At 41.8% G+C, this 20,212-nt stretch overlaps 1 protein-coding gene across 6 annotated transcripts in view; it reads right to left on the bottom strand.

The window, feature by feature from the left end:
• Babo (TGF-beta receptor type-1 babo) overlaps window positions 1–20,212 on the bottom strand; it is a 50,135-nt gene that overhangs the window by 13,745 nt on the left and 16,178 nt on the right. For 2 of the 6 annotated variants that reach the window (XM_076325821.1, XM_076325820.1), the window contains exon 3: window positions 1,400–1,608. The exons of 1 other annotated variant lie outside the window; for it this stretch is intronic. In XM_076325821.1, coding sequence (XP_076181936.1) covers window positions 1,400–1,608 — 209 coding nt within the window. Of the gene's footprint in view, window positions 1–1,399; window positions 1,609–6,104; window positions 6,260–16,733; window positions 16,892–20,212 lie in introns of all 6 variants that reach the window. 3 more of the 6 variants (XM_076325823.1, XM_076325825.1, XM_076325824.1) reach the window with 3 other exon arrangements.

Here is a 20,212-nt window from a genome sequence, read left to right on the forward strand (position 1 = left end):
GAAAAGTGTTTCGTTATGTTTGTTACGGGAACGCTTACGAAACGTTGCACGTTAAATACCGCGCGAAGAGAATTGTCATTGCTACAAACTTCGATCAATATGTATGAATCGGTTTCAATTTTCCTCGTTTCGATGTCGAAAGTGCAGGTTTCCGTTCGCAATTTTAATGCGAAAACTTCAATCCGTGTGTCCCACGGAGAATTCCGTCGAAACTTTCAACAATTTTTTGTTAACACTTAAAATGTCGTGTCGGTCACTTCCTTTCGGTGTGGTCTATATATAAGTATAAAATATACAAAATAATATCCCGACGTTAATAAAAATTTGAATGTAATTTCTAACGTTATTTGATATATCGTCGTTTCGTTGGAGTATTTAATTACGCAAATAACCGATTGATCGTTTCTTTTTCGAAGAACGAATACACTTGGTGAAATAGGAGGTTAACGAATTGGTCACCGACTCTACACGCGTATCGTTTATAAAAGGCATCGTATCGTCAGAAATGCATACGTGTGCATCACGTACGAGAGATCGAAACACTGCACCATCGGCAAACAGAATTTTGAACAAGCTTAACACATTGTGTCCGGAACCGAGATATCTCGCGTTTATTGGTACATCAAACTATACGGTCTGATCAAGAGGTGTCGACAGTTGTAATTTTGCATTCAATGTCCACCGAATACAATGAGTTAATTCTATCGAATTTATCTTTGCACCATCAACGCTGATATATTTTCGAAAATATACAGGCCGACTCGTATAAAGTGTCAGAGGTTATTTGTTCGGGAACTGATCAAAATATTGACTCCATTTTTTTTTCAATTAAATATTTCCCGATATTCTCGAGGGGTCTACCGATACGGGGTGAAAAAGGTCCCCCAGACTTTTTCAACGGTCAAAGTAAACGTTACTCAGTTTGGTAAACGCTATTCGAACGAAAGCAAACGTACACCGTCCACTTTAAAATCTCCTTTTCTCTTCGCCGGACGCTCCAATAGATCAACCACACTGAACCGTTTAATTCGCAAAAAATATCTTCTTTGGTTCCTTAGAGAACAATTTGTAACACTCTGTACGAGATTCTGTATAAAAAAAAAAATAGAAAAAAAATTTTCTAAAATCCCCTACGATCTATAATGATCGATTAATTCGTTTCCACGTTTCGAAAGAAAACGAACTCTTCTCGCGAGTTCTCCACCAAAATGCCGTACAAAATGTGTCGAGCTCTGAACTCGTTAAATGTCAAATTGGTAATCGGTTGCGTCCGATTCGACGGTGTTGATCGACTTTGCGTTAAAGTATCGTTTCGCCGCGTGGAAATCTCGCGTTCGTGAATGGACGTTTTTGAAAAAGGCGACCTTGGAAGGAAGCACAGCGCCCGCGGAAGCTGTACCTCGTCCGAGGTAATCGGTGACTCGAGAGTACGGCCCACCTCTGATCTCGCGATGGGGGAAAGGGGGCCTTAGGTGGCGATTGCAGTAGTCGGCGTGGTCGCAGCAGGCGACCACGTACTCCACGTCACCTGGACCGCGTAGCGTGCTATTCGTGCTGCACCAGACCGAGTACTCGGCCACCGGGAAGAAGCGCACCTTATCGTAACACCTGAGAACAATTTACGTCATGTAAACCCGTCATGGGTACGTACGGGCTGCACTTGACGAAACGTTTACCCGCGAGCCACTCGCGTTCCGATACGCGCTCGCGACAAGTATCCGGGCCGAAACCGAATCGTCCAGAGAGAGAATAATCTTAACGGTACCTTGCCGACGGGACCCGTGGCCGTTTCCCTTCGACAATTTCGCCCCGATGAAATCGTTCGAACGGGAGAACGAACGCGTTATCGTGTGCCCCGCAACGCGTACACGTGCATACATTGTAAATAAATTACGACCGCGGCCGGGCCGGTGTTCTTTCTCTTTCACTTTGTCGCGCGCGTGATAAATTACTCTTATTACGTGGTTATAAATTCGTATAGGGCACACCAGCCGCGGAATAACAGGCGGCGAGATAAGTTTGGAAATTAATCATTAATAACTCTCGCGATCGGGCCGCTACCACGTTCCCTTTTTCTTTCTTGAGTAATTTGGCTCTTAAGGTGCCGTATTATAACGTCGTTATCTCGAGCCCTTTAGGGACGCGGCGTTGCATAAAACTTCTTTCTTTTTTTCTTTTTTTTTTTTTGCTTTTTTCCTCCCTCCCTCCTTCGGCAGCGACTGAAAATTACAATGACGAATGACCGACCCTTTATGACGTCAGGGCGTAGTTATTTTTAGGGGAAACGGTGTCGCGTTGAACGGAATTATTTTATAAAGCTCAATTAGGGCCACCGAGGATCGCGAACGTTGCTTCGCTTTTAACGAATTATTGGTTTCCGTTTCGAAATAAGATGAACGGTGAACTTCGTCCGCGGGGAATTGAGAATAAATACGACGACCGATTACAAATTGATGGCCCGTTCTTAAATAAATATGTTTATCGTCGGCTCGATAATATGGAAATAGATACCGACACTTTGAACTTGACATTTGCGAAATCATCGAAACGTTCGATGCCGGCTCGTCGATTCGTTTCAACAATTAAACCGCTGTATCTACGGGCAACCGTACAACAAGATACCGTTAAGCACAATGCGTTTACACGCTGTTTGAAAGTATCGAAGGTGTTCGCGGGTCTCGGATGTCGGGTACATTAACTACTGAAAATAAGACTTTCAATCTCTGTGGGGCACTACGACGGTTACACGAGTATGTACAGAGTTTTTTTTTTAAATAGTTTTACAAGCTGTGGACGGCAGATAAATATCCCATAAAATCGAGTCGAACAATTAACTCGATCGTGTATCAAGTTGATCGCATTCCTTTGCTTTCGCGCGTATTTTAAAACGAGAAGATACGCAATAGCGAAGGAACTGAAAAGATTAAATCGAAAGGACGTGCAGAAATAAAGATAATAGCTTCAGCTGAGAGTAGAATCGAAATGTCGGTGCAAGATTGAACCGTATTCGTTCCAATCGCGTGAAAATTATACAAAGCTTTACGATTAATGCACTTTCGGTATGCCACGGACAGATTTACTTTGCAATGATTTTCAATAGCAACGAATTACATTCGAACACGAATTGCATTGAATATTCAATTTCAATACGATCGCGATCCAATCGAATATTATTCGATGCTTTTCGAAGCAGTAATAGCGATATTGATAATAAACGCATCGGTAATATTTCAATTGCGTTTCGAGATACGAAGAATGCGTTTAATCTATGCCCGTAATTACTTGTTACGGATTCCGCCATCGTTGATTTATTTTTTCGTTCAAAGATAATGCATTTAACGTAACGAATCGAAAAGCGATATTTGAATACTGTAAAACGCTCCAGGTAAAAATATCGTTCTATTTAATATTCTGTTAACAGCTTGCACCGATCCTTCGAATATTTTACAATTATCGACGACTAAAGGAGAGGGTTAATACGTATAGTCTATCGGATTTATACACAGAAGGATGTGAAAGGGAGACTAAGAAAAGGCTGGCGGAGCGTTTCTAAGTAAGACTTCTTTTCGAAAAGAAATTGAAAGAAAATATTTACAAAAGAAGTCCTTTTCGTAAGGATCTGTTTACCAATATCACTACGTGTCTACTTTCGTTAGAGAGTGCAGAGAGGAGAGATATGGCAACATGCTACCGGTGCTTTCCAAGTTCACTCGGGAGAACTTCCGGTCTCCGAGCGCTTGTAAGCAGAAAAAATAAATACAGGAGGAGAATACCTCGAAGTAACTAGAACCTCCATAGGTGGCAAATATTTCTAACACTGTTTATCGTCATAGATAATAATTCAATATCTTCGCGTCGCTTTAATTTACATCCGCAAACTTGTAATCATTGAACAAAATCACCGAAGTTACAATTCTCACGTTTCTTTGTATATTCGCAAACTGTACCGATCGTTAAGAGTGTTCGTAATTCGAAATAAAAAAAGCGATGCATTAAGTGACTTGAAGCGGAAAGAAAATTATTATGTATAACCGGCTCTGCTGCAAAAATATTTTGGGAGGGAATAAAAATAAGAGAGGACAAAGAAGGAAGTCGGTGTTAAAATTATCGGGTTCGAAAGTGTAAAAATAAAAAGAGACGTACACTATCGACCAAGTATACGAGAACGAGAATAAATATTCAACTTCTTTTCGTAATAAATACGACGTATTTCCTTCCAAGCGGCTAAAGTAAGTAAGGACTAAACGAAAGAATTATTTTCAAAAGATATCGTACATTTTATTATTGTATTCTTTTGTTCTTAATTCCTAAAACTGTCGAGTTCTAATTATTCTTGTCTTAATATTAAACGAAAGACGTGTCGCTTAAAATTCAAACAACAATACGTAATTAATTTTTGAAAATAATTATCCACGAACATTTCAATTACCAAAAGCACCTGTGGCCTTTCAATGCATACCTTCGCAACATTACTGATTCGTTAAATTACATTAAACTCGGCAATTTCTCCGTAAAATTGCTTTCAATTTTCACACAAAAATACACAATATACTTCTACTTAAAACGATAACAAAATAATCGATACACTTTCAAAACCTTGAAAAATCGAAATAAATCGTTTTCCGAATCTCGTTCTCTTCACCCGTGTATTCCGTAAGAAAAACACATGTACTCGCACGATCGATTTCCTTATCGCGTTTACTTATCTCGATCGACGAACTATTCGCCAAATTTTCGTCCGTACTTGTACCGATATCTCGTGTACGATCGTAATGGATAAAAAGTAAAGTGAAGGCGACCGAATGCACGTGTTTCATGGAAATACACCAAGTAAACGTTGAACGTCGTCCCCGTATACGTGGCCGGCAATGTATCGCCATCGATCATATCGCGTTAAACGAGACCTAGTAAACCTGTTCGCGGTTGTGTCGCTGAAAAGGAAGCGAGCGTTGAAACCGTCCAAGTTTCGCGGTACGACAACGAACATCCTCGTAGCCGCGTGTAACGCGAAGAGATGTACACAAGAGGTGACACGGTCCAGTATATTGTGCTTTATCGGGCACGTGGAACAGGACAAGCGGAACGAGAAAGAGAGAAACGCGGATTCGCGAGTGCGCACAAGTAGCGCATTATGCGGCGTATGCATGTGGCACCGGGTATAGCGCATCGTGCAGCCACCGGTGGGTTTCTACTCTCGGAACTGCAATGTGTACGCAAACGTACATTGTAACAATCCGCGATATATGTATATATATATTGGCGCGTGTTGTATATCGAATGTGTGTATGTGTATGTGTATATATATACACATATATACATATATACATAACTAGACACAAATAGTAGAGTTGAGCGCGACAGAGTGAGAGAGAGACAGCTAGAGCGTGTCAGCAGGTTGGCGGGTAGTGTGTGTGTGTTTGTGTGTGTGCGCGCGAGGGAGACGCAGCGTACATTACTGGAGGCCGTGACACAATGCACAATTCTGCACGGTAAAGGAATAGAAAGAAACGCTTGCGATCAGCGAATGGTATTGACATAATAAATATTTGCGACGAAAGTGTACGACGAAAACGTACGTACAGGAGGTTACATCGTTAACGATCATTCTTGCCAGCGCACAATTGAACAGCACGGTGGGTATGGAAGGCGATACAATAGCCGTCGAAGCGCCGAGCGTTCGCGGAGCGAAGAATAATCGCGCCGGATTGAATCGGTAATGGCGGAATAATTATATCAAAGAGAAAGCATCGGCGGAAAAACGTGGAGGAGTCGACAGCATGAAAATTTAATTGCTACTTTAATTAACAAGACGCTCTCCGGCAACTATGTACAGCGTTCTCGATACTAATGAAAATCAGTTGTCTGCGGAACAGAGAAAGATTATTAAAACAACAAGATAGATATAGGAGAGTAAAGACAGAATGAACGAGAGACAGACAGTATGATAGAGGAAAGAGTGAGGCAGAGAATGAGTGAGTGAGAAATTGAAAGAGAAAGAGAGAGAGAGAGAGAGAGTGAGAGAGAGAGAGAGGGGGAGAGAGAGCTGCAGCAAAAGCCTGAGCCACCTGCAGAGTTTTCGCTACTTCCAGGTCGATGGACTGTACCTTCTTTGTTGCGAGGGTGCAGCTGAGGTTTCAGATCCCGATTGCAAAAATCCTCTTTGCAGCACTCGATGACAAAGGTCGTGTTTCGCGAGTCGCTCGTCATGCAGAAGATGAGCGGCTCGGGCTGCGACGACGACAGCTGTTTATTCACGCACCTTCAAGCCGAGTTTGCACCAGTTTCAGATAAAGAGACAAACCAACGTAACGTCGTTGGGGATGATCGTGCTTTGGATCGCGGCTGGGGCACTCCGGGGTTACGCCAAAAGTAATACGTTCAAGGGCGACGTTAAGGAGGACACGCGATTACGTTGCTTTCGAGGGGGTTACGATGCGTTCGCGCTCGATTACCGATTTCGTTCGACGACACGAGGGTAAAACAACACCGAGGAACAAACACATTCCTTCTTTCCTTAAATTCCGTCCGTTTGAATCGTGGACCGAAGGAAGGTGCAAACGCAGCGCGGTTAAAATAATTCCAAAACTGTCGCGCAAAATTCATCAACATTCCAATTCCTGTAACTCCTCGACGCCAACGTTCCAAAGACGATTTGGAAACGATTCGTCGATCTTCGTAAGATCGTACCGCTCGTTTTCAATGTAAACAATTATCGTACGTTTGAAAACACTCTCTCCGCGAGATTATCGACTATTTCGTTCGCGGTACGATTTAACGCGAATATGCCTACGAGGCACGCAGAGATTCTCATTGTTAGAACGGATATTGCTCGTTGCACCGTTACACAATAACAATGTCAATGCCGACACGCGTAGCGAGCAATGTTGTTTACAACCAACACGAAGAAAATAACAGTATCTCCACTCTTGTCGTACATTCTTACAAAACTCTACCACGCTTCTCGAGAAGGAAGTTCTTTCAGGCTTGCAATCGTTTAGACTATTCCGCATCCTTGAAATAAGTAGAATGATCTCTGAAAGTTCGGTCGTTTATCTCGGAATCTTTGTCAAGATCTCTGCAACGGTTCCTTTGTTTTATGTACGCGCTCGTGCCTTCAACGATAGAACAATCGAAAAATTATCGTGAACAATATCTTAGAGCTCTTTGAGGCGAGATACTTGATAATTAACGACAAATATCCTGGATCGATGCGTCAGTGTTACGCGTCACCTCGTTCTTTATTCGTTCGATAATTGCATCATCTCGCATCATTGCAAATTCTCGTGTAAAAACTATTGGAAAATTTAGACGCGAGATACGAGTTACTTAAAAACGACCGATGCCTTGGGTAAATACCCACGTTTTTAAACGTGCGTGTACGCTTAATAACGAGCACACTTGTGTCTCGGACACCAGAAGGGAAAGCCACCAATGAGACACAGTGGCGCATAATTAGATACCGCGTGGATCTGTCTGAACATTCGCCACGCTTACCATCTTTGGTGACACGACACCCGATGTCGCGTAACCGAACGTCTCGTCTAAAAGAGCAACCATTCTTGATACCTGTCTGATAATCTTATCAATTTTATATCGGACACGTAGTTTGTACGAAACACGATAAGAAACGCGCTAGATGTTACTATGTAAATCACCTCTGTACAATATCTCGTAGCGAAGAATTCTTACATACGTATCGTACGGAACTTACTTTTTACACTACCTACGCCAGCTCTGTGTACTTTATTCCATCGTTACGTTGACCGTGACTTGAAACAATATTTGTTTACCGCTTCTCTGTAATACTTGGCTCGCACGTGTTATTGCGGCTTGGCGTCAAGGAGTTGTAGAACAACGAAGAAGAAACAAATAAATCTCTATCCTTTCGTGTACAGTATCGCTCCGATATGAGTCGAAACATTGACGGCATCGAGTATTGCGTAACGATAAAAGCGTAATCAAGTCGAAAACAATGAAATCGTTATCCAAATATATCAATTTTCCTCGGTAGCGTAACAGTACGGGTAATACCTACTTGAGTAACGTAACATCGCTCGTACGAAAATATTCCGAAAAGTTACCAATGTGTAGCAAACCGAATTGAGCGAGTGAACGGAATCTACGATAGTTTTCGACTCGGAGTGCACGTCGGGACTCTAATCCCTGTACCAAATGGGACGTGCGAGCGTAACTGCTTCGATAACTCGCGTAAATGTCAACGTTGACAAAAATTGGCACCAATCTCAAAATATTGCCCGGTGTAAAGTCGGCCGTGCGATGCGATCTGTGATGAATTGATCGGACGTGTTCGAAAGTCGCATTTAACCGACACGGTTGAATTTGTTTCGATACGATCGTGTAACTTTCCCCGCGCCGACAATAGCGATTATCGTACAAAGAAACGAACGGTGATATTGAAGTCTTGAGAACTGTGAATGATAAAAAAAAAATCAAACGAATACACGGTTTCCTTTGCGACCCAATTTTTAAAATCGATACTCACGGAGTTATCGAACCATTTATGTGCTCCATTTCGTACATCCTTTGCCTACTTTTCGGAACTCGAACACGAATCGTTTGAACGTAACATTAAAATTAGACTCGATAACATTCCTTGTGTCCTCCTTTCTCTTCAAAAATATCATATTTCGAGTCAACCGGTCGTATTTCATGCAATATTTAAAAAAAAAAAAAAAAAAAAAAAAAAAGATGCCATATCGAGGAAACTTTATCGTCCTACGAAACCCATCTTTGCTTCTTGCGCGCTGGATCGAGCCTTGCGTATCCCGTGGTAAAGCAGCGAGCAGTTATCGTGGACCAGCGACTCCTCCTCGCGGGACAGGTAAACACCTGCGTACTATGTGCACGCAAAATAAGGTGTTGCTGAAATTACGTTATAAATGTACACCTGTACGACACTGCTCGTTAACCGGCGATACCACGGAATCGGCGTCTCGCAAAGGAGACGCACGCTCGAGTACTCTCGCTGATTACTTCGCACCACGGTTAGCACGTGGATGCTGACGCGAACGGGATCGCTAAACAAACTTCAGCAAACTTTAGAAAAAAGAAAACGAATGGTAAAAATCAATAAAGTCAAAACGGAGCAGGAGGGAGCATAGTCGGAAGAGCTGTTAAAAACCAAAGGAGAGAAAAAAAAAAAAATATACATATATATATATAAATATATATGTTCAACACCGTGCAACTCAACACTCGTTTGCGATACCTGACAGTGGGGGTAGCCAGTCGTAGCAGATCGTCGTTCCTGAAATACCGTTATTTCTCTCGAGCGTAGAGAGGAAACCAAGAAAACAGGAAAGAAAAAGGAGTAATCGTTGCGTTAAAAAGGTCTACGACGCCGTTTGCATCGGGCTATATCTTTTTATCCGTTCGCCCGCGTCCCTTATTTATTCATCCGTTAATTGTTTTCATCGAGAACGGAGGAAAGCTTCGCCGAGGAGAAGAGTGTCCAGTCCTCGCGCGAAGCGTCCGGCTAAATTAAAGCAGGCACAATGTAACAAAACCGAACTCGTCACACCAAAGTGAAAATGAAAAAAAAAAGAGAAAAAAAAAGAAAGAAAAGTAAAAAGAAACTGAAAAAAAAACAGGAGAACAAAAAAACAAAGGTAGTTAGGAGCAAACGATCGTCATTGCAGATGCAGTGAGATGGTTGGTTAGTGGAAGTCGTTCAAACGGGGATCGATGTATGAGACGTGAGATCAAATTTTCACAAAAAAGAAAAAAAAAATTATAAAGGGCGGGAGGGGGAAGGAGAAAAAGGCCAAACGATATGCAAGTGTGAGAAAATCGCGACTCGACGCGGGACGCGCTTCAAGGTGATCCACAACGAGCGGTAATTCGAAACGTCGACGCGTTGCCGCGAAATGTTTGACGATCGCCCCTGTTCGTTCCACGGTATGTGTATCCGGTTTAAATACATATTTTCAATTACTTCTCAGAGCATTGAAAAGCTGAGACAGTTGTTTGGTTCCAATGAACGAACCTGATTGCGGTTCCGTAATTGTATATGAAAGACGGCCTGAACTACGTAGTAACTTTATTGTTTCTTCACGTGCGAACGCTTGTCGGATATTAATTTTCTCAGACCGCTCGTATCGAGTGTCTCGTAATGGGTATGCGTAAACAATGCGAAAATACGTATCGTTGCGTTTGTCTTTTATTTTCCTATCGAGTATTAAATTGGAAAACGTACGGTTCCATTTGAAAAAAATCGCCGAGGATCTTGCAAACTACGATGCAACGACCTTCGAAAAAATGATCTCCCACTGCGATACTGTAAGACGTATTTCCAACGAGTTAAACAACATGTTTTCTTTACGTGATATCGTCGCGAATAATAACGTTAAATTACTTCCAAGTTCGACTATTCAGCGATCCTTGTGTCCTCTTTCGAAGAACAATGTGGTACAAAGTATCAAGTATGTTGCACGGTAACGGTTGAAGGCTAGATCGAAACGATGACAAACGTATCGTTACGTCTGAGCAATTACTCAAAAGTGCGTGGTATTTATCTCGTTGAATACGTCTTAGAACTATATCACAAAACAAAACCGACACGAATATATGTCTTCGTTCGAAATAAATAAAAATGGTCCCGAAATCTTCGAAAGTATTCAACGATCGAAATAACCATTCAAACGTGCTCTCGGATGATCCAGTCCACGATCGTACAATTTTGTTACGAATTTTAAACGAACTAAAAAATAATCGAGTGCATGCATTCAAATCGAATCTACAAAATGTATCGAATGGATATCGCTCGGATGTTCGACTCAAGACACAGAAACAATGAAAAATAGGAACAATGTGTCTTCTCCGATATTGTTACCGACTACGAGCCACTTTTATGCTGCACAAGGTGTTCCAATTGTAAAGAGTCACATTATATTAAACACGGATAGTGTTATCGAGAACCTAACACGCGAATTGAAACAATTCAATGGAACATTGAGAAATAATGATTACATGTGATCAACGATGTCGTGAGTAACGTATCCAGCGTTAGTTGCAAACAACTGCGACCAATTACGTATCAGTTCGTTGAGACTTTGACGACTGGAAGAGGGAACAAGGTCTGTCGAAACACTTCGTACGAATGTGAAATAAATATTTCGCAGGTTTCACAGCATATTTTCGTTAATCCTTTTCGCGTTCTGAGATCGCTATCGAAATAACGTTCGCGTGTCACGATGCACCCACTTGCATCCTCTTGAATCGAGCTCTAAGGGGTTTGCGTCCGATAGACGATCGATTCCGCGCGAATCGCGTCACAGTGAGAGGCCCGTTGCCTCGTGGAACTCGAATCGGGAAAGAAGTAGAAGAAAAAAAAAGATTGGAAGAAGCAGATGAACGAAAGAAGAGAAAACAAACGTCTGATAATAATTAGCCACGCTTTTATAACGCAGAAAATTCAGATTGATCCCCGACTCGCGTGCACGAGTACATTTACACCCGTACACGCTACGAAGTGGATAATGATCCACTGTAATCAGTTAATTACTTCGTTTGGCGAAAGAAAACTTTTTTTTCTGTTCCTCCGTTGAACGTGGGCGCTCATGACGTGTTTTGAAGTACTGAATGCGAGGAATTCGTTGCTACATTCGGTTTTAAAAGAGGAGCTCGGCTTTTTATTTTCGTCTGAAAAGATGCTTTCAACGCGTCAATACCTGTCGGCACACTGACGTCATATGTTTTTAATGCTCGGTTTTTATCCGAATTGCAGACACATCGATAAATTACGAAAATGTCGGTAATCTGGGTCATTCGTTCGATACTACCGCCTAGCGACAAAGTAAGTAATATTACTTTCGCTCTTCGAGCGCAATTGAATGATACTTTTCACGGACTCGATGCGTAATTATACGCAGCTAAGTAAATCATCGTTCACGCGTATGATATCGAATAAGATGAAATGAACGTACGTCCGCGATATTGTTTCTCGGTGTTGGACCGATTGAAAAACGTACATCGAAACGTAAATACGTGAAAAGTACACGAGTGGTCGTTGCGCGTGTTTACGTCGTGCCGGTGAACGCGTCAATTTTCTTGAAAAATAAAACCGTTCCCGGCCGGAGACGCGAGAAATGTAATTGAAAAAGGAGAAACGTGAACCAATCGAAATAAAAAGCAGAGAAAATGGCTGTCAAAACCCCGTCGAGAATTTGGACCGATTTCCGATACCGATTAAAAAATTCTCGCGTTGCGTGTTCATCTCGCGCACAGAAATCGAACTCGAGCGAAACGCGTGGATACTTCGCGAAAAATCAAGTTGGTATTCTCGTTCGCGTCATCGGAACACACGTAAAAGTACACGCAAGGTCACAGGAGGAACAAACTCATCATCGAATAACGTTACGTTTTCGCCTCTCTCCGGATGCGCGTAACACTTCGTTACGTGCAGTTTACCCCAACTACGCATTCGCACCTGCATTAAAGTCCAATTTCGTACGCGTAAAACGAGCGCACGATCGCCAGCCTGAGAAAAAATTTACGTCACTGTCCAGACATCGTGCCGCTTACGTCAATTTTTGTTTTCTTTCTTTTTCTTTTTCTCTCCCTTTTCTTCGCTATTCAAAACAACTTCGCGAGTATTTTCGAAGCCGGATTTTCGCGAGCGAACAGCCTCGTTTAAAGCTCGAACGTAAATCGAAACGTAGATACATCTTATCGAGAGAGAGAGAGAGAATAAGATTATCAAAATGCGTAACAACGGCGCAAAATTCGATACAGAGATACTAATGGAAAGAGGTCGCGAACCAGACGCGGGCTTTTCGAATCGAGTGCGTCAAATTGCGAGGGTCGGTGATCATAAACGAACAAATTGTACGGAGTGTTTCTTTATTAAGAATAATAGTGGATGTAACACCGTGACACACTTTGGATAATTTATCTACTCGTTTCACACCGAGATGCACCTACACGCGCGTGCATCCAACGTTTACAAATTACGTTCAATTTTTTATTTACGTAGAGAATCCAAACAAACAGGAGAAATATGAGAATATTGTCACGCGATCGAAAATGAGATTAGAAAAATTGCACCTGACCTTGATGGTTAACGACAGATTGGAAATAGACGAACGAATTGCAGAAAATGATGGTGCGTCGGTGCCGCGGATGAAATTGTAATTATTTCAATCGTTATCGAACGTTTCGCGACATTCGAAGTTCAGGCAATGTCAGCCGAATTATCGACGTTTTATCGGCTAAATGAAAAGATAAACGTAGTAAATCGAACGTAATTTATAGACGTATTTGTACAGCTTCGCAAATAAGCTTCATTTATTGAAGGTACACGTGCACGTAGACACGTACACTGCCACCCCGGAGAAAGAATTTTGTTTTTCTTATCAAAACAGTCGATCAACTACGACCAATTTCCTACAATTTATACACGATCGGGGTCTCCGCAATTCGAGACCGGTCTCGTTCCAAAAGTTTCTTTCGCGATCGGAGTAGCTGCTCGAACGTTACTCGCCGTGATCGGCGAAATTCGAGCGAAGAAACGCACGAGTAGAAGCCGAGTACTCGATCGTTCGAGTAGGTGAAATATTTCTTTCGGATCTATTCGAGCTACTCGAAACGTGTTCGAGTCGAGTAAAAGCTCTCGGTTGCTATTTCGAAGCACTCGAACTCGGCTCGGCTCGCGAGCCGTGTATCGTCGGCGCTTCGTTCGCGCTGTCCGATTGGCGAACGTTAATCAACGTAAAATACGAAGCACGAGAACACGAGACCTCGAGAGTGGCTCGAGAGAAAGAGAATCCGGTCCCGGGAATACTTCTGCCCGCCGAAATTTTAATCGGACGCAGACCCCGTGAGGCTCGACTGACCTAACGAACGGAACACGTGGCCCGGGTAGAACACCTTCTGCAAATTAGAAGAGACGAACGCGGAACAGCCAGAGGAAGAGAAAAAAAAAATGGAAAAAAAAAGAAGAAGAAAAAAAAAACAAACACGAGTACCTACGATACTCGACTACCGCAAGGAATGCAGTTAATGATCTCGTTAGGAAGTTCGTTATTACGCCTGTTTTCACGGTTAACTATAAGGAGCGAACGTGTGCGCGGGCTTAACTTCGCGCGTGTACAAGCGTGTGTACACGGATGAACGGCCGAATGGAAATATGTATTCTCGTGGAAACCACTTACTTCCCCCGCAACGATACATATGAAAAACAAGAGAAGAGGTTTATTAAATAATCTACCGATCGTCGTCGTCGTCGAAGAGAAAAACTGGAAACGATTAAAGGCGCGAGTTACGGTGAAAGTTATCGCGACAAAGTAATCCGCGATATCGTTTCAAGTATCGGCTTGGAAAGTTCTGCACGCTTTTCTTCGGTTTCGAGATCACTATTTTTAAAACTCACGAACCGTTTCCGGTGCTTCCGTTCACTTACAGCCTCGAGTTTACGAGCGTTTTGAACGTTCTCCGCGCATTCGATAACGTTCCAATCTTTCTCGATTTTGTAAAATACAGGGAAGAAGAACGCACTCTTTCGGAGCCACCCTCTATCGCTAATTCCTTCGATTTAAACGTAATCTTTTTTCGTTGAATTATTTTACACGAAAGTTTCGTTATATTTCGATACGTATAAATCGCGGGAACTTGGATTAGAATTTTTCCCTCAATTTTCCAGGGAGATACGACAGTTACCGTTATTGTTTTATCGTTGAGAAATAATCATTTTTACGGAAGATTTTAAGACCAACTTGTAGACTGTACACCGAGTATAGAACGAAATATGAGAGTTAGTATGATTAACTATGACAGTTAACACGATAAGTAACAATGAGACTTAATATGATTCTTCGTTTTACCGAAACGTTCGATTAACATTGGCAAATTACCGAAATTACAGAATTTTTACATTTTACCTTCAAAAATATAAGGTACGAAATAAAAAAGTCTAACAGTATCGACCTGTCGTTTATTTATACCTGACACTGTTACCGTTTCTCATTTCCAAGTGGTAGAAATTGATTGATTTTTTGTTCGCTGCTAGAAATGGCACATAATTATAGGCTACGCGTTACTTTTGTTGTTTTTCTATCGGTGTTATCTTTCTCGTAATTTGCAAATAATTTTTGCATTCGTAAATTTCACCAAGAGAACATTACATTTCGATTTAAAAAATGGTAATATAATCGTTCGTATCTCCTGGAAATATAAAAGCAATTTGAATAATTCCAATTTGTGGAAATTATACACACCGTTGGAAAATATTCCAACTACCGTTAAAAACAATTTGTTACGTACGCAAAAGGTAAAGGATTGTACGCGGCAAATTACATTCCAACGTTTCAATTTTAGTCGAGCTGCTGTATTTTTCAAAGATACGTATTACTAAGATACACGTTTACAACGAGTAAACCATTTCATCGAATACTGTTACTAAATTCATCGCCAAATGTATTATCGACCAATCACTCGAAACATTCGAACATTCTAAATTCCGTGTACAAATTAGCGTAAAAGTTTCACACTTGGAAGCGATCTCACGAGAAATAGAAAATTATACTTATCGAATTTGTCGTCAACTACTATATATTATCGTCGAGTCTCTCGAAACACTCGAACCGAGCATTCTAAATTCCGTGTACAAATTAGCGTAAAAGTTTCACGCTTGGTAGCGATCTCACGAGAAATAGAAAATTATACTTATCGAATTTGTCGTCAACTACTATATATTATCGTCGAGTCTCTCGAAACACTCGAACCGAGCATTCTAAATTCCGTGTACAAATTAGCGTAAAAGTTTCACGCTTGGTAGCGATCTCACGAGAAATAGAAAATTATACTTATCGAATTTGTCGTCAATTGTATTATCGTCTAGTCTCTCGAAACGCTGGAACTTATTAGATTTATTCCCGTAAATTCGCAGGAAAGTTTCACGCGGCGAAGTGATTTTACGAGAAGCGGAAAATTTGAGCGGATGAAAACGATCGCGATTATCTTTAAAGAGTACAAAACGAGCGGAACTCCCGCGCGTCAACCCGACGCGGAATAAATTCTCAATAATTTCCCCAAACGGTGCAACGTAGCACGGCGTGGTGCGCGGAGGAAGAAGAAAATTTCCATTCCGCGTGTCGGTGTTTAGTTCCGCGTTCGGGGGTTTGCATCGAGAGAGAGAGAGAGAGAGAGAGAGAGAGAGAGAGAGAGAGAGAGAGAGAGAGAGAGAGAGAGAGAAAGAAAGAGAGAGACCCAACAGCAAACCCCTAGCAGTGTTTTAGTTGCAACCTCTTTCGGTCCCAGCTCGTCGGCCTTGCTCGTTCACGAGCGAAAGATCGCGGTTACGCGGCAGGTTACTCACGCCGGCCGGTAAACCACACCCAAAACGAACATTACGCGAATCATTTTGCAATTTCGCCTGCATCGATTTATAAAACTCGCACCATGGGAATTCTGCGCATGCCTTCCGACCGGGCTTCTCCGCGGATTAGTGTGTCGCTCGCGTTACACGGTACCGCGCTCGCCTACTGTGCGCGAATGTTATGATCTCTCGCGAAATCTCGCGCAACGATACGTATAAAAGAAAACGGAAAAAAAAAAAGAAAAAGTAACGACGATGGGAGAAAAAACGACGAAGAAAGAGACGAGAAGGACGAGAACGAGATGACGGTATAGGAGAACGGAAAAAGAAAACATTAGTAAAAGAACACGTAGGTGGATGGACTCCGTTGCCGCTGGCTCGGCCAGCAGAAGAAGAATACCTGAGGATAATTCAGGCGAGTCGGGAGACAGTAAGACCGGATATAAATTCAGGTTGCAGAACTCTTTATCGCAGCAGATCCTGGACCGATAGATACCCGGCTTACTGTTGCAGAACAGGGGTTCTTCCGGTGGAAGCCAATACTTTCGGTCGAGGCACCTTTCACAACACCACAATGCCACGTTTAGTTTTCAGCAGGTCGCGGGGACGTCTGATTGCGCGCGAGAGGAAATGCAAATTTCGTTTCACCGCGAACGTCCTAAGGGACTGCGATCGGCTGTCGTGAGAATTGATAAATCGGTGCTGAAAGTCACCGCAACGATTCTCGCGGCTGGCTTTCTTCTTACCGAACCAGAATACCCTATGCACGGAAAAAGGTTTGCTTCCTTTTGCCAATTTAACATCGCGCGAACGTTTTAGAAGGTACAGGTACGCGTTGGAACGATAATAGACTCACCTTTCTAAGATCGTCAATGGATGATCGAATGTTTGTTAACGTCTCGTTACCTCCGTTAGTAAATCGATTCAAAAAAGCGACAAACTGTACGATATGTACTGCTTAACAACGAAAGGTTACCATCACTCGTTTACAAAACAGTACGATGAACAATCGATCGGAAGAATCATTTGGCAAAACGATCGAACGGAATGCTTCGTGTTTCACCGAGAAAGAGAAGCTTGTAAATATTTTCTGTTTCACGAAAGAATATTTACGATTTCCGTATGTTTATCTCTAAATCGTACTCGAAGAATGCCCTTCCAATACGAACGAGTGAAATATTCAACGAAACGAGTAAAGGAGTGTAAAGAAGCTTTACTTTTAACAAAATCGAAATGTACGTGATACTATATCGTATATAAGATACTCGTTCGCTGTATTCTGTTCACTTTTTTGTATCGTTACAAGTTCCGTAGAAAATGAATAGTATACTATACGCAAGAAACGAGTTATTCGAACTGAATCCAACGCACGCGGGGACCCTTGAAAATTTGGTCGAAAAGTTTAACCGTTTGTCCAACAAATGCAGAGGTTGCTCGATTTCGAACGTGTTTCTAACTCGTTGATTGGAACGTAAGTGACATTTAATTTTTCGAATAAATTTTCACGGATACGGTAGAAAATTGCAACTCTGGTACGTTTGAGTATCGAGCACGCGGATAAATACGAAAGTTTATTGGGCCGGAAAGGGCAACGGACACCGTATTTAATTGGTCGAAGCATTTGATCGATTCTAGCAAAGTGACCGCCCTCGACTAACGAGCACCCTCAGATACAAGACAGATCCGTCGAGTGCCGCTTGCGGAAATTCCGTATGTCTCTACAGCTGGTCCTGCAAGCCGTAAGCTCATAGAGCGCATTGATCCGGAAAACATGCGGGTAAAGCGAACAAATTTGCTGTCTAATTGGTAACCTCTGTTGCACCGAACTATGAACGAAATATTCGAATTTGTAGAGCACGAGTATCTACGTCGTTTAGCTTTACGCGCCTACTACAACGACCCAACGAACACGGTATTTAATTCTTTAATGAGAAATAAATTTAATCGGTTCACATTTCTTTTATCGTATTTATCAACCAAGTAACCGTGAGATGCATTTGTTTCGCGTTTGATGATACAATGTACCCCTGGGACAATAGTGTCCGGATTAACCTTTTTGGCTTTTAATTCTTCCTCTGAAAAAGTAGTCTGGAAAAAGTAAATACGTAAATAATCTCTGGTTGGTTAATTCAAACGCTTTTTAATCCCCGATTTACAGAACCGTCGGTCGTTGGATTCGGTGAACACTTTGAATACATTTTCTACACGTTTTTGATTAACCAGATGCTTTTTTACGCGAAAGTCGTCTAGACTTCTGAATAGTCGGTAATCTGTGAAAAAGAGGCGGGGTAAATAAAGCGGATTAATGTTTCAACCAGCCATCGATGCATTGTGTTGGCGTCTAAACTCCTACAAAAGACAAGTACCCGTTTCTCTTACAGAATATAGTCAACATCGAAGCTTTTAATGCGTAGACAACATAAATATTTTCCTCCAAGAGGTCAAAGTATTAACAGAACTTTGAAACTTGTAAGAATTCGCGAGAATCCCCGCAGTAACCCAATATAATGTCATGCTTCCTGAACTTGTACCTGAGCTTGTTCGTACAAGCGTGACGACCGTCTTTTTTCTTTTTTTCTTTCTTTATTTTAAACGTTACGCAATCGAAAAACTCGACGCGAAAATTTAACAATAACGGGATCGATAACGCGAAAATTTGCATCGAACGTTACGCGTCGATATCATTTATCTACCAGAAGAGTGAATCTTTTCGAAAGAAATTGTCGACGCTCGTTGCCACGATAAACTTTTCATTTCAACGGTGAACTGCACGACAAATTGAAAAGATTGAAATTAACGGAGCATCCTTTCTCCCACATTTTTATCGAATTCGTTGAAACGATGATCTTTGAACCACGAGAAGAAATCGATCTCCGCGCGAGTGACAAATAACTCGACGAATTCTAAGCAAAATGAAGCTTTTTTGTTTCTCGAATCTATTATCGTGCAAGTTCTGTAGAAAATATCGTGCGAAATTATCGATACATTTGTTCCTTTTGTAAAACCGAAATAGTTTCGCGCCGATCTGTCACAATTAAATCCAGCACGCAAAACTAAAATCAAACGAGCAAGACTGATCGTAATGTATTCGTGGATAAATATGACTGGTTCGGAAGAAGAGAAATGAAATGGGAGAAAAATTGAACGCGAATCGCGGGTTGACCACGTCACTTCGTAATCATCCGATTGCAGGAAATTATCCCGTGCAGCTTTCACGTCTCGACCAATCAAATAATCTCGGTCGTGCTATTTTCGATACGATCTCCGACTGAATTATCCAAATTATCCGTCTGGCGCATTAAACATTTAGGCCCCGTCCGCACGTCTGCGACCTCAGACTGTCGCATATCGTCTCGGTCGATTTCGTTCGATTTCGAAACCGACTATCGTATCGTATCGTGCTTCTTGCACGCACCGAGCATAGTCGTTGAGAAGCTCGTTCGACCAGCAATATACTCCAAACCGATGCAATCTTTTTTTCTCAAATTAATACGGTACAAAGAAAAAAGAAGTGTCAAATTCAATGGAACCGTGAACACAAAAAAGGAACGAATTGATCGTTTCTAAAACAAACTTAAATATCGCGAATCTGTTGCCTCTGAGAACTTCGATTCTCGTAGTTTCTAATTTCTTCTGTTAAAATACCAATGTTCAATCGTAAAAGTGTAAATATAATTGAGAAGTTACCGGGTCAATCGAACGATCACTACGGATGTGTAATTCAATGGTAAAAAAAAACGTCTCGTCCTTTACAGAATTCACGATTGTCGCTGTCCTTTCACTTTTCCCCAGTGTACAATCGGTAACAACTTTTGCAACTTGTCTAGTTTCTATCCAATTTAATCGGAATCCTTTCGTCGATCGCATCGAGAACGGAAT

This window comes from Ptiloglossa arizonensis, chromosome 13 (assembly GCF_051014685.1).
Source record: "Ptiloglossa arizonensis isolate GNS036 chromosome 13, iyPtiAriz1_principal, whole genome shotgun sequence".
Taxonomy (NCBI): Eukaryota; Metazoa; Arthropoda; class Insecta; order Hymenoptera; family Colletidae; genus Ptiloglossa; species Ptiloglossa arizonensis.